At 44.4% G+C, this 23,328-nt stretch overlaps 1 protein-coding gene across 2 annotated transcripts in view; it reads left to right on the forward strand.

The window, feature by feature from the left end:
• Pnlip (pancreatic lipase) overlaps positions 1 to 21,341 on the forward strand; it is a 37,725-nt gene extending 16,384 nt beyond the window's left edge. The window contains exons 1-13 of one of the 2 annotated variants that reach the window (NM_013161.3): positions 8,154 to 8,181; positions 8,268 to 8,313; positions 9,415 to 9,569; positions 10,702 to 10,824; positions 11,354 to 11,488; positions 12,604 to 12,715; positions 13,704 to 13,823; positions 13,937 to 14,056; positions 14,717 to 14,835; positions 17,134 to 17,263; positions 17,579 to 17,687; positions 18,280 to 18,444; positions 21,218 to 21,339. In NM_013161.3, coding sequence (NP_037293.2) covers positions 8,268 to 8,313; positions 9,415 to 9,569; positions 10,702 to 10,824; positions 11,354 to 11,488; positions 12,604 to 12,715; positions 13,704 to 13,823; positions 13,937 to 14,056; positions 14,717 to 14,835; positions 17,134 to 17,263; positions 17,579 to 17,687; positions 18,280 to 18,444; positions 21,218 to 21,281 — 1,398 coding nt within the window. In that variant the 5' untranslated portion in view covers positions 8,154 to 8,181 and the 3' untranslated portion in view covers positions 21,282 to 21,339. Of the gene's footprint in view, positions 1 to 8,153; positions 8,182 to 8,267; positions 8,314 to 9,414; positions 9,570 to 10,701; positions 10,825 to 11,353; positions 11,489 to 12,603; positions 12,716 to 13,703; positions 13,824 to 13,936; positions 14,057 to 14,716; positions 14,836 to 17,133; positions 17,264 to 17,578; positions 17,688 to 18,279; positions 18,445 to 21,217 lie in introns of those variants that run through there. The other variant, XM_039102162.2, reaches the window with a different exon arrangement.
• The last annotated feature ends 1,987 nt before the right edge of the window (positions 21,342 to 23,328 follow it).

The following is a 23,328-nucleotide window of genomic DNA, read 5'->3' on the forward strand; positions in this document are numbered from 1 at the left end:
GACCCCATTTCTCAGTTCAAAGGTTGACTGTGAGCATCCACCTCTGTATTTGTCAGGCTCTGGCAGAGCCTCTCAGGAGACAGCTATATCAGGCTCCTGTCAGCAGCAAGCACTTCTTGGCATCTGCCATAGTGTCTGGGTTTGGTGACTGCATATGGGATGGATCCCTAGGTGGGGCACGCTCTGAATGGCCTTTCATCAATCTTATCCCCAACGTATGTCTAAAATCTCTGCAATGCTCAGCATTAGGAAAGTTAACATGAGAAGGTCCTGGGCCTTAAGTATCCCGGGAACCTGGTATAGTAATTAAGAGAGATGAAAATTTAGGGCTTGTGGAGAAAGAGCCTCTGAAAGAAGGCAGGAATGAGGAGGGAGTTACCCACCAGGAGGACCACAGTCTTGAGAGTTAGGTAATTTGCAGATTCATCCGTTCCACAGCTACCCATAAGTATATTTTTACCAAAATTTCAAGGACCTCTCAGTCCAGTCCAGCTGACAAACAAAATTACTCATCTCAGAGAAACAAGGGGCAGCTTGGAAACAGTTCATCTGGTCAAGCCATCTCACCTGATGGCTTTCTTTCCCCTCTTCCTCTTAAGTCCTGTCTCCCGGGGTACGTGAACCTTGACATTGTTCTCTCCTCCCTTTCCTTGTCAATATCATCGGGAAGTTCCTATCAGTTGTCTAAGGTCCCTATCTTATTCAGAAACCCACTCCCCACGCCCCACCCGCCTTGCACACATTTCAGGTCCTGAGAGAAGTTCACAAGGGCTGGAAAATCGAACAGACATCTACACAACTGGTTTGATCGTGTTATAAACATAACAGACTATATGAAGCCTTATTCGTGATGATTCGAAGAATAAACGGTTGTATTTTCTGAAGCATGACTGGTTGGAACCATGAGCGAAAAGAGTACATTTAAAAAAAAGATTTATATTTATTTTATGTATATGAGTACACTGTAGCTGTCTTCAGGCATGCCAGAAGAGGGCATCGGATCCCATGACAGATGGTTGTGAGCCACCATGTAGTTGCAGGGAATTGAACTCAGGACCTCTGGAAGAGTAGTCAGTGTCTTAACCACTGAGCTATCCCCAAAAGAGTAATATTTCAGGTTTACTGGATTATATAAAATATAGACTTGAACTTCACTCTCTCCAGTGACATTCTAAGGTGTGGATAGCATTATATTCCTCCTGGGTAATGCTAAGCAAGAAAGTACAGACGGGGAAAGGCAAAGAGGGGGAACAGGAACATGTGCAGTCTGCATGTAGAACTGAGGGCTGGCGGTGCACAGAAGGCAGACATGGGGCACAGGAGAGATAAACCTATGGACGAGGAAGGCAGTTACAAAGCTACCGTGGTGACCAGGAAAGAAATGATTATCATATAATAGCACAGAGCTTATATCTCCATCTTATAAAGTTCCCATTTGCAGCATCAGGGCTAGGGATAAAAATGTGACTTAATCGGTCCCCAGCTCCGAAAAAAAAAAAAAAAAGAAAGAAAGAAAGAAAAAAGAAGAAAAAGAAAAAAGAAAAAAATGTGACTTAAACAAAAACCAATGTTATCAAAATTACATGCGTGTGCAAACGCTTGTCTTAGAAAGCAAATACTCAGCCTTGAACAGGTGTGTGTATTCTCAACACACTACAGCCTCTGGGCTCATTCACTCTTGACGTCAATTCTAGACTGGGTGAGCACAGCCTTCCAAGTGGCCATACAAATAGGTCAGAGGTGAGCGGGAAGAACTTGTGGCTCCAAACTGACACTCTGCAACTTCCACTCAAACTCTATCCTTGAAAGACTCTTTAAACTCTGAGCTTCATGGTCTTTGTTGAAACCAAACCAAACCAGCGAAAGCAGTTAGGCCTCCCAGAGGTTTGAGTTGAATAAGAAGCAAAGCTATGGAAACTCACTAATGCTGGAATTTTAGGTGTGCTCGAAACAGCAAGCATTGGCTGTTGCTTCACTCTCTGTGTCTGTGCAACTAGACCCCTTGCATTTGGCAAGAGGGTTCTCATGTAAGGCACAAAATGCCAACCACCCCCTATAGTCATGAAAGTTTCTTTGTAACCCTTGACCAACATGCCTTTCTTCACATAGATAGCCTTGGCCATGGCTAAGTGGGATAAGAGACCTAAGGGCAGGTTCTCTGGAGGCCAGGTAAATGAGACCAACCCAGGCTGGCTCCTGTGATGGTGATCCAGCCACACAGGTGTCTCCAGCCCTTTCTCTCCCTCATTCGGAGTTCGATATCACAAAGGACCAGAGTGTTACATAAGGGAGACTTAACTTCCTCGGCAAACAATGCTATTTGATAAGAAACTTCCAGTCTTGTATTTTATATCAGGCCCTCTAAGGTTTCTGGGTCAAAGTTGAGTCCGTTAGATTATGCTCTGAGCGTGGAGACCTAGGGATGTGTTTTCAGTAGGAGCCTGTGGCAGCTTCCAGGTCTTTACTGCTGAAGGCTGACCTCTAAACCTGTAGTCTGGAGATGTGAGGAAGAGTGTCCAAGGGGCTTGTGCATTGTGGAGCCTTGGCCGTAGTGCTGGACCCCACTCCCATTGAAGATAGTCCTCCCCGTGTGGAGAACTGTGTCCCCATTCACACTGAAGGAAGTCCTCCACATGTGTGCAGAGCACTGCGTCACACTGAAAGAAGTCCTCCACATAGTGCAAAGCACTGTGTCACACTGAAGAGAGTCCTCCACATAGTGCAAAGCATTGTGTCTCACTGAAAAGCGTCCTCCACATGTGTGCAGAGCAGTGTGTCATACTGAAGAGAGTCCTCCATGTGCAGAGCACTGTGTCATACTGAAGAGAGTCCTCCACATGTGTGCAGAGCACTGTGTCACAATGAAGAGAGTCCTCCATGTGCAGAGAACAGTGTGTCACACTGAAGAGAGTCCTCCATGTGCAGAGCACTGTGTCACACTGAAGAGAGTCCTCCATGTGCAGAGCACTGTGTCACACTGAAGAGAGTCCTCCATGTGCAGAGCACTGTGTCACACTGAAGAGAGTCCTCCATGTGCAGAGCAGTGTGTCACACTGAAGAGAGTCCTCCATGTGCAGAGCACTGTGTCACACTGAAGAGAGTCCTCCATGTGCAGAGCACTGTGTCACACTGAAGAGAGTCCTCCACATGTGTGCAGAGCACTGTGTCACACTCAAGAGAGTCCTCCATGTGCAGAGAACAGTGTGTCACGCTGAAGAGAGTCCTCCATGTGCAGAGCACTGTGTCACACTGAAGAGAGTCCTCCATGTGCAGAGCAGTGTGTCACACTGAAGAGAGTCCTCCATGTGCAGAGCAGTGTGTCACACTGAAGAGAGTCCTCCATGTGCAGAGCAGTGTGTCACACTGAAGAGAGTCCTCCACATGTGTGCAGAGCACTGTGTCACACTGAAGAGAGTCCTCCATGTGCAGAGAGTACTGTGTCATACTGAAGAGAGTTCTCACAGGCAGAGCACTGTGTCACACTGAAGAGAGTCCTCCATGTGCAGAGCACTGTGTCACACTCAAGAGAGTTCTCCATGTGCAGAGAGTACTGTGTCACACTGAAGAGAGTCCTCCACATGTGTGCAGAGCAGTGTGTCACACTGAAGAGAGTCCTCCATGTGCAGAGCACTGTGTCACACTCAAGAGAGTTCTCCATGTGCAGAGAGTACTGTGTCACACTGAAGAGAGTCCTCCACATGTGTGCAGAGCACTGTGTCACACTCAAGAGAGTCCTCCACATGTGTGCAGAGCACTGTGTCACACTCAAGAGAGTCCTCCATGTGCAGAGCACTGTGTCACACTGAAGAGAGTCCTCCATATGTGTGCAGAGCACTGTGTCACACTCAAGAGAGTCCTCCATGTGCAGAGAACAGTGTGTCACGCTGAAGAGAGTCCTCCATGTGCAGAGCACTGTGTCACACTGAAGAGAGTCCTCCACATGTGTGCAGAGCAGTGTGTCACACTGAAGAGAGTCCTCCATGTGCAGAGAACAGTGTCATACTGAAGAGAGTTCTCACAGGCAGAGCACTGTGTCACACTGAAGAGAGTCCTCCATGTGCAGAGCACTGTGTCACACTCAAGAGAGTTCTCCATGTGCAGAGAGTACTGTGTCACACTGAAGAGAGTCTTCCACATGTGTGCAGAGCAGTGTGTCACACTGAAGAGAGTCCTCCACATGTGTGCAGAGCACTGTGTCACACTCAAGAGAGTTCTCCATGTGCAGAGAGTACTGTGTCACACTGAAGAGAGTCCTCCACATGTGTGCAGAGCACTGTGTCACACTGAAGAGAGTCCTCCACATGTGTGCAGAGCACTGTGTCACACTCAAGAGAGTTCTCCATGTGCAGAGAGTACTGTGTCACACTGAAGAGAGTCCTCCATGTGCAGAGCACTGTGTCACACTGAAGAGAGTCCTCCACATGTGTGCAGAGCACTGTGTCACACTGAAGAGAGTCCTCCACATGTGTGCAGAGCACTGTGTCACACTGAAGAGAGTCCTCCATGTGCAGAGCAGTGTGTCACACTGAAGAGAGTCCTCCATGTGCAGGGCAGTGTGTCACACTCAAGAGAGTCCTTCATGTGCAGAGAGTACTGTGTCATACTGAAGAGAGTCCTCCATGTGCAGAGCAGTGTGTCACACTGAAGAGAGTCCTCCATGTGCAGAGCACTGTGTCACACTGAAGAGAGTCCTCCATGTGCAGAGCACTGTGTCATACCGAAGAGAGTCCTCCACATGTGTGCAGAGCACTGTGTCACACTGAAGAGAGTTCTCCATGTGCAGAGAGTACTGTGTCACACTGAAGAGAGTCCTCCACATGTGTGCAGAGCACTGTGTAATACTGAAGAGAGTCCTCCATGTGCAGAGAGAACAGTGCCATACTGAAGAGAGTTCTCACAGGCAGAGCACTGTGTCACACTGAAAAGAGTCCTCCACAGGCAGAGCACTGTGTCACACTGAAGAGAGTCCTCCACATGTGTGCAGAGCACTGTGTCATACTGAAGAGAGTCCTCCATGTGCAGAGAACAGTGTCATACTGAAGAGAGTTCTCACAGGCAGAGCACTGTGTCACACTGAAAAGAGTCCTCCACAGGCAGAGCACTGTGTCACACTGAAGAGAGTCCTCCACATGTGTGCAGAGCACTGTGTCATACTGAAGAGAGACCTCCATGTGCAGAGAACAGTGTCATACTGAAGAGAGTTCTCACAGGCAGAGCACTGTGTCATACTGAAGAGAGTTCTCACAGGCAGAGCACTATGTCACACTGAAAAGAGTCCTCCACAGCCAGAGCACTGTGTCACACTGAAGAGAGTCCTCCTCCATAGGCAGAGTACTGTGTCACACTGAAAAGAGTCCTCCACAGGCAGAGCACTGTGTCACACTGAAAAGAGTCCTCCACAGGCAGAGCACTGTGTCACACTGAAGAGAGTCCTCCTCCACAAGCAGAGCACTGTGCTCTCAACATGGCAGTTGTGCCCAGGGGACTGGGCACAAAGAGACTGATCTTTCATTAAACCTTGAGGTAGACATAGGCCCAGGTTATCTATGAAGCAATGGTTTTCATCAGGAATTGAAGTAAAAAATAGTTATTAAACTCCATCATACTGGGGTTGAGAGTTAAACAAATATATTTTTGTAATTTAGGAGGTTGTAGGAGGCGACTGCCCTATTGTGGCCGTTCAACTCCCACACTGAGACACTCAGTCCCACATCCGATGTTTCCACCTGAACAGATTGTGGATTAGATATTGTGCTCATTGAAGCCTGCTGGGGGCTGGCAGTGTATCACGTCATTGGCAGAATGCTTGTCTAACATGTGTGAAGCCCTGGCTTTGATCTCCAGCAATATGTAAACTGGTGTGAGGGTGCATGTCCGCAGTCCCAGAATTCGGGAGGTGCAGGCATAAGGAACTTCAAGGCCATAATTGGATAGCTACTTAGTGAGTTCAAGGCTGGCCTGGGGTATAGGGACTTGTCTCCTCCCATCACCTACATGGTAGCCTCACCTGCATGAAACTCCTGTTCTAGGACCCTCTGCCACAAAGGACACCTGCAGGCATGCGGGGCGGGGTACATGCATCAGGAGAGGCTGGGGAAGAAAGCCTAGTTCTAGTCCCTGGGGGGAGATGGTGACGCTCCCGACCATGGAAGACAGAAGCAGAAACCCAGGAAGCACGTGAGCCGTCTGAACACAGGAATCCTAAATTTCAGCTCTCGGCTGGGGAGTTCAGCAGGACTGGATTTGAGGAGGTCACTGTAACAGGGTGACGGGAGAGACAGCAGATCAGGCCCCACCCCTCTGCCAGCCTTTCTAAATTTCGGAGACTGACTTTCCTTTCTGGAACATTCAGAAACTATTTCTGAAATGAGAAACGATTTCAGTTTACCAACCAGTTCCCCATTGGCCTTGCATTTCAAGTGAGGTGACTTTAAGTTCTCATTCAGTAGGCTGGATGAAACAAGGGTCCCCAAATTATGAGGCACTCAACTTAGACGCCAGTTCAGAAATGTGCGAACTACTTGGTAAGCAGGATGTAAATGACTCGATAACCCAGGATGGATGTTGACTCATAGGAAATATTACTGTAGCAAGAACACAGCCTTCCCAGGAGTAAATAGCTCAGGAATGCAAAATTTGAGCTCTCGTTCATCTCTCCCCTCTCTCTTCTCCCCTTTCCCTCCCCCTTCCCTACCCCCATCCTCCTCATCTCTCCCTCTCCCCTCCTTTCTCCTCTCTCAGATCCTCTATCTCTTTTGTGATATTGGAAATTCAACCCCAGCCTCAAGTATGCTGGGCAGCATTTGACACAGCTACACCCCTCACCCAAGACTTCAGTTCCTAATGGCTCTTAGAGATTATTTTTAAATTCTATCTGTTTGTTGTTGTTGTTGGATTCTTCAGTTATATATTCATTTATTCCTTGGCTCTTTCTACTACATATGAACCAATTTTGTATGGTCCTGTCAAATCTCTGACTCACAGGATAAACGGGTCTAGTCCTTAAAACTGCGTCTCCTCCTGTAACTTTAAGCGATCCGCCACACTAACCCACCCCAGCTCTCCGCCATGCAACACTGCTTTCAGAACAAAGTTGCAGGCCCACACTTATGCACGGTGAATTTTAATTTTCCTATTTTACTCATAATTTTATCTGATGGTGGAGTCTCCTATCCATCGGTCTCCTCCTTGTTTTCTTCTCTTCCTCTTTTTCCTCTCCTTTTTAGATATTTTTTTTGACTATTATTATTGTGGGAAGACACAGAATGCATGTAGAGGTCAAAGGGCAGTGTTGGTAATTGGTTATCTCCTTTTGTCATGTGGCTTCTGGGGATCAAGCTCGTGTTGTCAAGATTGTGAGACAGCACCTTCATCCCCCGAGCCTCCTTGGCTTTACTTGTTTTGATTGGGTGTGCGTGCGCGAGTGTGTGTGTGCGTGTGTGAGTGTGTGTGTGCGTGCGTGTGCGTGTGTGTGTGTGTGCGTGTGTGAGTGTGTGTGCATGTGCATGTGTCTGTGTGTAAGAGAGAGACGGGGGAGAGGGAGAGAGATAGACAGACATACAGACGGACAGACAGACAGACAGCGATATCAGGCTAACCTGAAACTCACGATTCCCCTAAAGCAGTGCCCCCTGTGCTGGGGTCACAGGTGTGCATACCCTATGTGCCCTGGTGTTAATTTATCCCTCCCCTCCGTGTTGTTCTTGAATAATAAGTTAGCAGTGTGGGCTTGTGTTTCACTGTGTTCAAGGGGAGTCAGGATCACTCCAGGGGCTGCACAAGCTGTGTGGCTGACCCAGTTGGTCTTCAAGACAGCTGTTGTCAAGCAGGTGCCCATGGGCACACAGAGATGAGCGAAGAAGATTGACAGGAAGAAGGGACTGTTTGCGGGAACAGAGAAAAGATTGTTTAAAAAACAATGGTGGTTCTGAGCAGCACACAGCACACGGGTCGAGAACATGCCAAATCTAGCACTTTCTCATCTTCCCACGGACACCTTGGAACGCTCAGCCTCCTGTATCAACCTGGGCTTATCTGAGATTAAACTTAGAAGTGAGTCCTTGGAGCCTCTCTCTTCTCGAGCCGCTTTTCCATGACACTGCTCAGAAAGATAAGGCTCGCCTATAAAAGGACATCTCAGTGTTTCCCTCCTCGTCCATAGAACCCGACGGATCCGCCACGGTGAGTCAGGAACCCGATTTGTAGACTCATGTGTTAGCTTGCATCTTGTGTCCATCAGACTCAGCCATGTTTTTGCCTCTGTGCAGATGCTGATGCTGTGGACATTTGCAGTGCTGCTGGGAGCAGTAGCTGGTAAGAAAAGATGTGTGTGGAGGTGGGAGAGCCTCACTGTGTGGGTCTCCCCAAGGCTGTGAGAGCTGGGTGCGAGCCGTGATGAGGATGAGGACTTGGTTAAGAGCAATGCAGTGTTAAGGAAGGCTAGAAATAAATTGAGCTTAACATAGGATTAAGAGCACCAGAGATTGCAGTAGTGTGAGATACAATTCCCAATGCTATTTCAATTCGTTTCAGACAAGTGATAGGGCAGACAAATCATCCGAGACATTGGGCTAAACACTGTTTATCTGAGCTTCCAATTAACTGAATATTTATTTTCTGAGCCTAGCCCCTCTTAGGTCAAGGGAGGTGTCTGAAACTAGGTTCAGCAGTTACACTTCCATGAAGCTATATAAAATCCTAAAGACATCTGAACCTGTGGATATTTGTGTGAAATGGGCATAGCGACATCCTTTAGTGGGATGACCATGAGGACTCAGTCAGAGAAATAAGTCATCTTACCCAGCATTGGGCACACAGTAAAGTCTAGAGAAATTCAGCCTCCTCAAGAGCTGCCGTTATTATTCTGCCTTTATTCTGGGCTTCACACAACTCCAGAACACATTCTTTGAGTTGTTCCTTCACAGAGTAGCACACCAGACTGTAGCCATCACATCGCCGATGATTTGTATGAAGAGTAATTTCATAAGTAATTCCTACATCACAGAAGTCCAGGAGGGTCCTCAAATACAATTCAGACAGCCGCATCTTTGGCCAAGGTGGAGATTCAAAGTTTGGCCCTTGCATAAATCTTAAAATTCTTCACCCACAGGCTAAAGACAAAAGGTAGCTACCTGAACCAGTTCCTGAGACAAAGGGCCATCTCATGTCTAGGCACCAATGGCCAAAGATAACATCTGTGTCAAAAAGCTATAATCAGTCCTTGATTGATACTGAGCAGAGGGGAGTGACTTGGGCCCGAGGCAGAAGGGAGGGGCAGCTGTCTGTGTGAGCAGAGGGTGTTTGAGAAAGCCAAGGAGGAAGACCTGCCGCGGGATGCAATTCAACTTACATTTGGTCGATTGTGTATTGGAGAGGTTAAAGTGGTATCTATGAGACATTTGTCGGTGATTTCAGGAAAAGAAGTTTGCTTTGACAAACTCGGCTGCTTCAGTGATGATGCCCCGTGGTCAGGAACCATAGACAGACCCCTGAAAGCACTGCCCTGGAGCCCAGCACAAATCAACACCCGCTTTCTCCTCTACACCAACGAGAACCAAGACAACTACCAGGTAGGAACAGCTGTTGTTTTCGGGACTAAATTTCACACACTTTATGTAATTGGTGTGACTATCCAAGTCTTCTAATGAGAATCCAGGAGAAGAAGAATTTGTATCTGTTTAGACCTCTAGAGCAGTCAGATTAAAAACTCTTTAAAAACTTACTTATAACCATTCAATTCTTATTACTCATGTTTTATATCCAGTATACCATATAAAAACATTATACGTACAGGGATAGAATATATATATATTCATATGGATGCATATAGCAATAAAGAATATGCTATATTTTATTTTTGTGTTTTAAATAACATTTCCTGATGTAGTGCAAACACACACATAAGGAATCCCCCTAAGATGGCTCAATTTACCAGGATTTGTTTGGAAATGATGCGTTTACAGTAGAAGCTTCTGGACTAGCCATATGCTGACCTGTAGCCACAGGAAGGAGAAGCACTGAGCCACAGCTTCTAGTCTTGCACCAGTCATGAAGGTGAATGATTGACAGCTCTATCTGTGTCAAAGAGATGATAGAAAAACTAGGTTAGGTGTTTATGGTACATTCCAACCTATAATGCTTTCCAGTCAGGTATGGTAGCATCTTTAATCCAAGCACTTGAAGGGTAGACACTGGTTCAGGAGTTCAAGACTGTCCTCTGCTGTTTAATGAGTTGAAGACATTTGGTTTACATGAGACCCTGCCCCCAAACAAAGCAAGACTCGGTTATAATATTTTTAACTTACACTGAATTTATTGAGCAATAGCTCCATTATGCCCAGAGGAATATTAGAATATATATGTATTTCCTAAGATTGGATAGATTATAGATGATAGATAGATCGATAGATGGATGGATGGGTGGATGGTTGGATGGATGGATGGGTAGGTAGGTAAGTAGGTAGGTAGGTAGGCATATATACAAAAGACTTTCATTGAAAATCTTAATTACAAACACCTTGGGAGACATACTGTGTGAGTCAAACAGCTACAAGGACAGTAACAACATGGGGATGGGGATGGCTGTGAATGACTTGCCTATGTAGGCTTTCAAGAATCCTATCTACCATCTCTGCCCACGCATAAACGATTGTAGAGGCTACTAGAAGAAACTCGACTCAAACACTTTTGTACCCCAAACAGAAAATTACTTCAGATGCATCGAGTATCAGAAACTCCAATTTCAAAACGAACAGAAAAACCCGCATCATTATCCACGGCTTCATTGACAAGGGAGAGGAGAACTGGCTATCTGACATGTGCAAGGTAAACCGTGGTACTTTCTAAGAGGAAGTGTTAAAGACCAGCAAAACACTGGCCCCAACTAAGGAGGACAAAGGCTGGTCACCACCAAGCCTGAGTCTGAGACCACTGAGCCTGGAGCTGGGCATGGGGAGGAGGTAGCAGTGGGTCCAAGGGTCCTGGGACACTTGGGGCATGGGGTATGGAGTTATGCAGGGCTCATGACATAGTTACTTAGTAACTGCTGTAGAGATATTTCAGACTTTACCAAGAGAAGCTACCATGCAGTAGCATTCAAGTTAAGTATGGGTCCCAACATAGCTGCTGCAGTAGAAACCCCAAGAATTTAGTTTCCACAATGGTCTGGAGCCAATAGTAGGCTTGAGGAAGATCTCCATACTCATTAGAGACTACATTTTGGTCATAGCATTGGGGTTAACATGGTAGCTATTAGGCAGGTCAAGAAGAGAATTTACCGAATTTTGGAATACGTTCATCAACAGTGAATAAAGAACCTGGATTACTTAACTGTGTGCTGTGTCTCTTCCATCAGAACATGTTCAAAGTGGAGAGTGTGAACTGCATCTGTGTGGACTGGAAAGGTGGCTCCCGGGCTACATACACCCAGGCTACCCAGAACGTCCGGGTCGTGGGTGCAGAAGTGGCATTATTGGTTAACGTTCTGAAGGTAACTGAGTCTGGGTTACGCAAAAGCTCTTAGACACTGCTGTCTGGATTCTCCTCCCATAACAAAACCTGTAGGTCTGATCATTGATAAGGACAGATTTAAATAAGATGATGTCCCCCACCCCTTTGCTTAAAGATGAATCCCACCCCAATCTCCATTCAGGCTTCATCAATAGCCTATTTAATTCAGTAACTAGTTTTGAACATTAATTAAATGAACTTAAACAACTAGGTAGGCAATATCCCTTGAATTCCGCCTGTGGTGTTTTGTTTTATTTTGTTTTGTTTTGTTTTGTTTTATTTAATTGTAGTTCTGGACATAGACCCCAGGGCTGCTCATACCAAGCAAGTTCTCTACTGCTGAGATACAGCGCCAGACTCAGATTTGCTTTAATTTCCCCCTATGTTATCAGTTTGATATGCTGATAGCAGCCACATATTCATATTTCTGTCTTATTAATATTTAGTGTGTTGTGGGGGATGCAATGCCCACGGGGGTGTGCAAACCTGTTTGTACATGCGTATGGAGTCTCTCCTGGATTGCTATACATTCTATTTTTGAAGCACCGTCTTTCACTGAGTACGGAACCCATCCGTTCTGCTACTCGGGCAGGACTGAGTTCCAAGGACCTGCCTGTCTCTGCCCCTGTAGTGCTTCGATTACGGCATCCATCTTTTAGATGAGTGTTACAGGGACCCTACTCTGGGCCTTTGTGCTTCACCGACTGAGCCATCTCCCCAGTTTTCATTTATTTAATCGAATATAAACACAATGGGAGCAATCTAGTCTGACCAGGGCGCTAAAAAAGTCTTAAAAGATGTCAAACTCAAATGAGCTTGCGTGAGTGCCTCACGGGCCCTGATCCAAATCCTTGCCTCACCATCTCCAGTTATGACCTCGTGTGTCCTTCCAGGGTTTCTCTCTCAGCAGTGGGAGGACGCACAGGATTCTAGGCCTACTTGAACTAATTTCCACTTCTTCTTAGTGACGGGGGGGGGGGGTGCTCCGAAGGGGAAGGGGACACATCTCCTTAGAAACCAAGGTTTGGAGGCCCCCTTGACCATCTGGCATTTTTCGTTACTTGGAACCATTTCAATGATGCCTTCCTCCAACAGTCTGACCTCGGCTACTCACCTGACAACGTCCACCTGATTGGCCACAGCCTGGGTTCCCACGTTGCTGGGGAGGCAGGAAAGAGGACATTCGGAGCTATTGGGAGGATCACAGGTTGGTTCAACAGCAGGTTCTAGATGTCGAGAACGTATGTGACCTTCAGTGGGGGACTCCCGGAAGGTACTGGAGGAGACGGTGGTAGGGTTGCTCAGAAGTTGTCACACTTTCTGAGTTGTGCCAGGTGATCAGAGCTCAGAGCATTGCGACCTGGTGAGCTATCCAGTGTTCGGTCATCACCCTATTGTTTAACATATAAATCTATTGCATATAACCAAACCCTGGATTAAGACGATCCAGAAACACTGCCTATTTCTGAGTTTGTGCGCGATGAGCTGAGCTCTGCTTGCATCCTTCTGAATGACAAATCTAAGCTTCATCAACTATAACGTCATTGCTGGGGGAGGAGGCAGAGGCTCTGCCCTGCTGGCCGGGGCTTCCACTCTGGGTAGGGCTAATTAGATTCACGATGCCATTTGCAAACTGCAGCTGCCTGAATTAGGGCCAAGTCACCTGACAAGGAAGGTGTTGCAGTGCTGGACCTGAGACCTGGATACTTCAGGGAATACGTGGTTTCCTACTCCGTCTTTCAACTGTCTAAACCGACCTGGAGATTTTCTCGTTCTATATATTGGAAAAGTTGATTGCATTTGAATCAGTCGGGACAGCCAGGGTCTCCGTTGGTTTACTGAAAAAGTCATTCTCCCAGAACATTTGTTCTTTCCCATGGTTTACAAATTGATCGCCACAGCCTGCTCTGCCAGGTGTTGTACCTTGCCAGGCTGTGGACTCAGTCATAGAAAGCTCCTGCCTTTCTAGAAGACTAGAATCTGGCAGAAATCTCTAGCCTGAACAACCTTTAGTTCGGCCTCTCCTGGGGTCAGCTGTTTGAGGGGAACCACTGCTAAGGAACAATATTCTCGAGGGAACTAGACATCCTCGAGCACAGCCGGTCCCGACAGCTCTCCACGCAAACATTACAATAGTGAAATATTCACACACTGACATAACTCGTTGTACTGATGGCACCTCCAATCTGTTTCAGGGTTGGACGCGGCTGAACCTTACTTCCAGGGCACACCTGAAGAAGTCCGTCTGGACCCCACCGATGCCCAGTTTGTGGATGCAATTCACACAGATGCTGCACCCATCATCCCCAACTTAGGTGAGCTCCGCCAGCCCGTCTGCTGAATGACTTCAATCTGGGTATTAGAGACGTTTGACTGTGCCTTGATCGTATAGTGATAGGAACGTTCTATTACTTTTAAAAATCTTCAGGATTTGGAATGAGCCAGACTGTGGGTCACCTAGATTTCTTTCCTAATGGAGGGATGGAAATGCCTGGATGTCAGAAGAATATCCTTTCCCAAATCGTTGACATCGACGGGATCTGGGAAGGTAAAACCATGGTGCGCACGGGTTACCTCTGTGAAGTGTGTTTCTCATTGTTAAATTTGCTAGCCACTCTGGAGTTGTACAGAGTTCATATTTTTTTATATCAAAGGACTCCCACTATGTCCCTGAAACATAAGTTTCGCCGAGACAAGTGAGAGCGAGGAAACTTTGGGTTGGCGCTTGCCTTTACAACCCAACTTTTTCATTTCTTTTAAGAAGATTTGGTTCTGTAGGTATTTTGTCTGTATTTAATTGTATCACACTAGTGCTTCCTGGTTCATGTGGAAAGCCAGAAAAATTCAGGTAGCCTGGAACTTGTAGTTACAGGCGGTGATGAGCTACCATGTAAGCGCTGGGTACTGAACCTGCAGTCCTCTGCAGAAGTAGCAAGTACTCCTAACTGCCGAGAGACCTAATTTAGGGAAAGTATTACATACTAGATGTCTAAATGGGGCAGCCTTTCTCTTCCCAAGTCGCTTAATAACTATTGGTTCTAAACTTCGTTTAATTTCTTTTTCCTTCTTATACCCTACACATACCTCATAATTGATTTATGTTCAGAGTTTGCTCTCACTAGAGTGCATGATTATTAGCCCCACATTCTCACCGCTGTGTGACTTAGAGAAGTGAAATCAGCCACTGATGTCATGCCTGACTTCACAGGAACTCGCGACTTTGCTGCCTGTAACCACTTGAGAAGCTACAAATATTACACCGACAGTATCGTCAACCCGACTGGCTTCTCTGGCTTCTCCTGTAGCTCTTACAATGTTTTTTCTGCAGTAAGTAGCATCCAGCTTCCCTGTGGGTTTTGTTTTACATTTTATTGTGTTCCCCTCATGACTGGAGATCCAACCCAGAGCCATGTGCACGCTAAGCTCACACTTGGCACTGTGTGCTGTCCCTGGACTCCCTTTAGAATTTGTGATGATGTCATTTCCTGACCATTTATAGTTAAATATTTGTCATATTAACGCATGCATATGCGTTTCAGTAGTCAAAAAGCCTTAGTGCATTACAGGGGTATAGAACAAGGGGCTCATAAGTAGAAACGCCTTACCTAACATTCCTCTGTCTCAGGTAAATGTTCAATCTTGTTCAGGGTCAAGGACTCCTAAACAAACACATAGAAAGCTAGTTTGTAGCAATCTGAATGCTGTGACTAGAAGGTACTGATGAACTAGAGGTTTTATTTAACTGATGACCTTTAGGTTTTAAGTTTTGTCACATTTTCAATCATGTAATATTGAACATGATGTTTCTAATGACTTAGATTTTATAAAGTTGACTTTTTTTGCACTATAGTTTTAGCAAATCAAAAAATAAGAAAATTTGAAGTAACCAACATTCCACATAAGTCACAAGTACAAGACAAATATATCTTAGTTATTAAGAACAAGTACTTAAATGACATTGGGCGAAGTATTTCATTTCCCCGATGATTTTCTTCATCTAGAAATGTAATGACATCAGACCCAATTCTCTTGGTAAAGCAATTAATCACAGGACACATGTTAAGTGCTTGGCCCAGAACAAAAACAAAAATAAAATAATCAAAATATGAGAGAGGGGTACATATTTTGTTCATGTGTAAGTTTCTTATACGGTAAGAGCTGAGCCCTACTTGGTTTGATTTTACGTTTATCTTCCTGTAAACAAGTGATCCAAAAATATTTAGGTTCCATGCAATGGAAGCTGTCTGATTCAGTGACATAAAAGTCCTTTTGTAAGATTCACAGCACTTTTTGTACAGAAAATGTCCCAGTGTTCACATTCTGCTTCCTATGTCTCCATCCTAACCCGTGTGCTCATGTCATCCTGGTGATGTCTGTGTGTCCAGGCCATCCAGGAGATGTGTGTGTGTCCAGGCCATCCAGGAGATGTGTGTGTGCTCAGGGATCCTGGTGATGTGTGCAGCCAGGCCATCATGGTGATGTGTGTGTGCCCAGGCCATCATGGTGATGTGTGTGTGTCTAGGCCATCCAGGAGATGTGTGTGTGTGCTCAGGACATCCTGGTGATGTGTGTAGCCAGACCATCATGGTGCTGTGTGTGTGCCCAGGTAATCATGGTGATGTGTGTGTCCAGGCCACCCAGGAGATGTGTGTGGACCTAGGCCATCCAGGTGATGTGTGTGGGCCCAGGCCACCCAGGCCCACACATATCCAATTAAGCATGTGCTCTGCAGAGAAAATGGCTGCGGCCCCTGGGTGCATTGTCTCCTGGCTTCTTTGGAATCCAGGATACACCTGTCTGTCATACTGATGAACATACTTATTGATTAAGGATGGGACTTTTGTACTCTTCTTGGGAAAATGTCTGTGAAAACATGCACATGCTTCTCTTTGGCTAACCTAGTCTCTCCTTAGCTTGCTAGATGACCTTAGGCCCGTTGTCTAATTTTCTCATGGAGAAGTCCTCCAGGAGCCTCTCCTGTGGGAGAGCTTTCCCTCCAGAGTGGAAGTTGTGCTATCTGTCCTCAGCGTTCTGCTGTTCATGCTCCACCCCTTTTACCACAGTTCCTGGCTGAGGGCATTTTCCTGAACTGGTTTCCTTTAGATGCCAGATGCCTGGTTAAGTCTTAATGTCCAACTGAGCCATTTTCTCACCACACTGGGAGATTCACATTCTGAGATGTGAGCATGCCAAGAGACGCTAAGGGAATGGAGAAGGGCCTGAATTTGGGGACTGTCATCCTCTAATGAAACCTATTGTGCCTAGCAGAAGTTGACTGTCATTTCCTGTTCTTATGTGATCTCTCTGAAATAAATTCTAATCACTTAGCAAGAGAGTGGATGTTTTAGAATAAACAAAGTAAGTTACAGGGACAAAGGGGGGAAAAGATAAATACATTATATGCCATTTATCCTATGGTGTGGTTTTTATAGTTTTGTGCAATTTGCCAATGAAACTCCCAAGGATAATGAGATATACTATGAACTTTCACTGAGATGCCATTGCTGTCCCACCGTTATAATCGGGAACAGAATTAGCTTTGATTCAGTCATAAACCATGTTGGAAAAAGTATGCCCTATTAAAAGCAAGAATCTTACCAAGTCACCTTTTCCTCAATGTCACAGAATAAGTGCTTCCCATGTGGGAGTGAAGGATGCCCACAGATGGGTCACTATGCTGACAAATACCCTGGGAAGACAAAAGAACTCTACCAGAAATTTTACCTGAACACTGGTGACAAGAGCAACTTCGCACGTAAGTTTCCATTTTAATTGATTTTCAGTTGATGGCATGGATGGGACAGGGTGTGAGACCCAGAGCCTGATAAATGCCGGTAAGTGCTCTCTGCCACTGAGCTTCATCCCTAGCAAATTTAAACAAGATGAACTTCTTAGGCTCTTGACTTGAAAAAAAGCAAGGCAAAACCCTCTGGAAATGTTCTCTAAGTCCACACTTTCCGAATGCCTGACCCAGAATGGATCACATTCTGCAGCTTCCCAGTATGTTGTTAACCAGTAGTCAGAACCTCTTCCCTCCCAGATGACAGTGTACAAATGTTGCCTCCTGCAGGTTGGCGGTACCAGGTGACTGTCACCCTCTCTGGACAGAAGGTCACTGGGCACATTCTAGTTTCTTTGTTTGGAAATGGAGGAAACTCTAAACAGTATGAAGTTTTCAAGTGAGTAAAAGATTCAAAGTATCATTGAGTGCTTCTTACATTTTAGCAGGCTTCCAAAGTCTGATGTATGTTGTTGATGGGTTTTTTCTATTATATGTATGTAACATGTAGTCACATATAACAAAAAGAAAGCTGCTGTGTAGCCATTACTCATTAATGCACTGCAATATCACAGTTTTAATCTTTTTCTATTTTCTAAGGAAGCCATTCATGTCTATTTTGTTACCTGACATTTGATTTATAATGAGTAAATAATTATTCCCTACACAACAGCAGAGAAAAGATTTTTATCATGACAGTGTCACTTATTAAACCATGAGGATTGTGGCAAAGACACATTTGAGTTTGTGTTAAAGAGAGGATGACAAAAATAATCTGAGTTATTGATAGAAATGCCCACCACCGTGCTCAAGTGCACATTGCAAATTTACTTCAGACATTTGAGTGACAAATGTCTGGTTGGCAGCTTAGGTTCAAATAGAATTTGAACTGGTTTTAGAAAAGTGGTATATTTTTAAATACTGGGCATATATGTGTGTGTAATTGATTCTGTGTGTTCACATATACTTCTGTTGTCATCCCAACTTCTCAGGGGCTCTCTGCATCCAGGTGACACTCATGTCAAGGAATTTGACTCTGATGTGGATGTTGGAGATTTGCAGAAAGTTAAATTTATTTGGTACAACAATGTGATCAACCCAACTCTACCCAAAGTGGGAGCATCAAGGATTTCAGTGGAACGAAATGACGGCAGAGTGTGAGTAACAAGAATTGAAAAGAGAAGGATTAAATGCGTCTATTCGCACTAAAGCAATTCACACCTCTCATAGGGGATCACACTGCCCCAGCTAGGTCTGCTTCCTAAGATCTCATTTGTCATTAGGAGATAGTGTCAAATGTTAGGAATGCCATTTCGATGGATTCTTAGACACAGGAGAAGAATGTTTCCTTTGGAAGGCAGACTTGAACTATGTGGGTGACTCACGTGTGTACTCTGCCCTTCTCCCAGCTCCATTGGTTCACCAAGGTTTGTCAGGAACTCATTATTAGGGAACAAACTAGAAGTACACTATTCTGTGTCACTGGTCTTCTTGGAGAAGTCTACAGTCCAGAAGATCAATTCTCCATTTTTACTGAGACTGACATACCCTGAGCTAAGGATGTTTACAGAGGGATGCCAGGAGAACAAATCCATGGACAACACCAGTGTCAGCCCCCCTCTCTGTGGGGTAACCACATTCTGCTGCAGAGTGGGGCAAATGCTGGATCATCCTTCAGAAACCAGTGAGAATGGCATTCTTGCCAGAGGAGTCTAAGGCCCCTCAGATAACAAAAGTTCACACAAAACACATGCACAAGAGTTTTCAAGACACTGAACTTTAAGCAACAGTGGACAGTGAAGCCTGGAAGATAAAAACCAGGCAGGGTGGTGCCTTAAAATAGGCTGATCAGCTGACATCCCTGAGGGAATCTCTAGGATGTGATGTAGGCAGGTTTTAGTGAACCCTCAACTTCTAGGAGATAAAGCTAAGAATTGGGATCTTGAGCAGCTAGATTTTGTGGCATGGGCTACCAGAGAAGATGGGTCCACAGAAAGGAATGGTAGAGTTTGAAAGTCCCCTTGGCTATTTGGCACAATCTAACAACCTCGCATTGTCAGCAAACAACCATGGCTAGGGAACAAGAAGCCCAGAAGGACTGGATTGGTGCCCACTTCTCTCTAGGGTGAGACTAGAGCCTGTTTCCACCAGGCAGGTTACAGAAGCTTACCATTTTATTGATACTGGGTGGAGTATTTAGTAAGATCCTGTTTACGTTTGGTTTGGTTTTGTTTTTACTTTTTGTTTTTGTATTCTTTTGCTAGATTTAGCCAGACTTGAAAGAACTTCATCCCACAACTCACTTAAATAAGATGTAAAATTGTTTAGCAATAACAAGATAAAAATCCAACACCTGACACTAATTCTAATAGCTCAAGCTACACAAACAGTTGGACAATACAACCTACAAGGAAGAAAGTAATCACTGAGTTAACATCCAGTTGAGTTGGTATGGATGTGAGAACAACAGATGAGGGTATTATCATTATCAACACTTACTCTGCTTGCTAGAAAATGTCAGGAGAAGATGGCGATACTGAGGGCAGTACTGGGAGGGTAGGAGGGTTTATGTACAAGCATATCATATGATAAAGGAGGGAGATAGGTATATGTATAAGTACAGCATTTGGTGAGAGTGTAGTGAGGGTCTGTATAAATACAGCATACACTCCATCAGGAATATAATATTTTTGTAAATACAGCATTTGATAGTAGAGTGTGGGGAGGGTATAATATATGTGTAAATACAGTGTATAATGATGGAGGGACATGGTATAAATACAGTATATACTGATGGAGTATGGGGAACGTATTATGTATGTGTAAATACAGCATGTGATAGTAGAGTGTATGAAGGGTATAGGATATAAATGCAGCATATGCTGAAGGAGGAGCATGGTACATGTATAAATACAGCATTTGATGGGGTGCAGGATATAAATAGATACAGTGTATGATAACATCATGAAGGGTAGGAGAGGAGAGTTGGCAGATTCTGTTGGAAGGACCCATGCCATCTGTGAATCAGTAGACTGTCATTTCCAAGTTTCATATAGCAAGTTACACTTATGTATTACCACTTCTAAAGTAAGCACTGTAAGGATAAAAAACTACAACAAATTAACAAAAAGCCATAAAAGGGGAAATTAAAAAATCTCAGAGTGAACCTAAACAGGCAAAGAGAGCAAAAAAATCAAAACGACAAAAAAACACATAGAAAGATGATGGAACTATACCCAGCTAATATAGTGATTATATTAAATGAAGGTGGTCAACATCAGGGGCAGGAGGTAGAGATCATCACATTGACCTTTTTTGGATCTATACCTAATTGAATTATGCCTATCTGAAACATATTTTAGATATAAATCACAAGTGCCCAGAAAAAAGTTGTGTTATTACTCAACTTTTTGAGAAAAGTACAAGTTGAAGCAATGATAGATGCCACCATACTGTATTTAAATACTTAAATTTAAAAAGGATTGACAATGCCAAGAATGTTTGAAGACGAGGAGAATCCTAAATGTTTGAGCACAGGTTGTAGCATATAAAATGATGCAGCCATCTAGAAAGTAGTTTGGTGGCAATTCCTTAAAAGCCAAACATAGCAACCACAACACTGCTAGAGTCCCTGATCACGTGGCTTTGCTCCCCACAGTTTCAGTTATGCACAATCAACAGTGGTCTGAAATAATAAAAAAGACTAGTACTTCTGGTACTATGTGACTGACAGCTCTTCCCTAGACATTTGTAATTATGGTAGGAGGTTGGTGGGGTGATCTAGTCTCTAGTATCCTAATGTCTGACCATGCTCTTATCAGACTGCTGGGGCAGGAGGTAGAGACATGAAGGGACAGGTATGTCTAAACTCTTACCCAACTTTCTACTTGTGTGAAGAAGAGGTAACCTTTTTGTGTTTTCTCTCCTCAGGTTCAACTTCTGTAGTCAAGATACAGTGAGGGAGGATGTCCTGCTTACACTGTCTGCATGTTAGAAGGCTGCTGATGTGTGACCACCAAGTCCCACTGTAATAAAGTCTAGTATCAAAGCCATATATTCTGTTCTCAGTGTTGATTTCTAATGAATCTTCTGGATAAGATGATAAAACCTTAAGCTCTCAGTTATTGTCAAGAGCCATAAATGATTGTAAACTTTTGTTGTGGCGTTTGGGTTTGGGAATATCGCTTAAATGATAAAGCCGTCATGTCTTCTGTAAATATTACTAATGCCCCTGACCACCTCAGACAGTGCTCAAGGCTTTTGGTAACACTGTGGGGGACAGTGCTAGAGCTGGCCATTTTTGCCATCATTCTCTGGTCGTGCATCTCCGGAGCGATGGAACGGCAGGAGACAAGGAAGGGACTCTGAGGCATGTCTGATCTTTTCTATGGTCCTGCTTCTCTTACTGTGGTTCCCACAGAAACTCTGCCTCCCCATTATCTATTTGATCTTCCAAAATCATAAGGCAAGCCCATCTTGTTCTAGTAAGCCTAAGACAGAGTTCCTATTTCATAGCCTTATTGGTCCCTTCTCAATCTGGCTTTCACCTAGGACTCCAGTCTCACTGCCCAGCCCATTCCACCTGAAACTCCATATCCTGGACTTATCCCCAGGGACAGACTATTTATTGTCTTACACAGTTTTTTTAATACCCATACCTGATCTCAACACTATAAAACTATAGAAACAAAACCAGGATGGTACTGTCATAAAAACATGGCAGACCAAATAGACTGCCGTGGCCACCTAGTCTTTGACAAAGATGTCAAAATGTGCTTTAGAGGAAAAGGAGCCTCTTCACTTGGTGCTGCAGGAACTGGATATCTACATGTCCAAAATAGACAAAATATTCTCATCCCTCACCCTACAAAAAAAAAGTAGTCAACTCAAAATGTAGTGAAGATCAGAAACTACTGTGTCAAAACATTTCTGTATACAGACATAAACTAGGACTTGCTAAAAGGGACTTTAGTAGTTTGAGAATTAATTGACATACTTAATACATGTGGTTATGTGAAGTTAAAAATCCACACCATGGCAAAAGGAAGCAATCAGCAAAGAAAAGAGAGAGCCTAGAGAAGGGGAAACTAATCATTTCTAACTACATCAGGAGATTTCCTATGTCTTCCTCTGGGTTTGTTTTACTACCCAGGGGTGTTTAGTCAGCCTTGCCATCCCTGTTTTATGTACTGGTACCCAAACCCCAAGACTCTAGAAGTTACTATAGCACTATGGATAGACAGATATAAAATTAATGAACAGATGATAGATACATACATGCATACACACATACACACAACACATTCACAAGAAAGACAAGGAGAGACAGACAGTCATATAGACAGACAAACAAACACACTCATATACACATAGAGGGAAAAGGGAGGAAAAAGAAGGATAAATGGAGAGAGTGAGGGGGAGAGAGTGGGGGAGAGAGAGATTTCTTAAATTCTACTAAGAGGAAATAATACATGTTGCCTACTATATGTATGTGATGGCTAATCTTGATTGTCAGCTTGATGTACTCATCTGGAGATTAACCCAAATGACTGGGCACATCTGTGTGAGTGTTTTTTTTTCCTTAATTAAATCATTTGAAGTAGGAAGCACCACTTCTAATCCAGATCTTGGAAATGGAAATATAAAGCTTTAATCTACATCTTTCAAGGTGGGAAGGTCCACCTTTAATCTGGACCACATCTTCTGCTGGCAGCATATGTAAAGGACATAGAAGAAGAAAGCTATCTTTTCTGGCTGCTTGCTCTCACCCTCATTAGCAAGTCAATTCTGTTACTGGCATTAGAGCTCACTTTGGGGTTCTGGGAGCCAGACCCTGGCACTTCCTTTTTTCTTGGTTCTCTCTTGAAGGTAAGCTTCCAGGCAAGAGGATCATCAAAGCGGGAGAGATATTTAGGGTTGCTGTTTAATAATAAAACATTTACCTATCTTAAGTCTAAGTCTAAGCTACTGTAGCTGACCTGCCTGAGTTCCCTTTGGGCCAGAAACTGTTTATCACCTCATCATAAAACAGCAGGAGATTA

Source organism: Rattus norvegicus, chromosome 1 (assembly GCF_036323735.1).
Source record: "Rattus norvegicus strain BN/NHsdMcwi chromosome 1, GRCr8, whole genome shotgun sequence".
In the NCBI taxonomy this organism is placed as follows: Eukaryota; Metazoa; Chordata; class Mammalia; order Rodentia; family Muridae; genus Rattus; species Rattus norvegicus.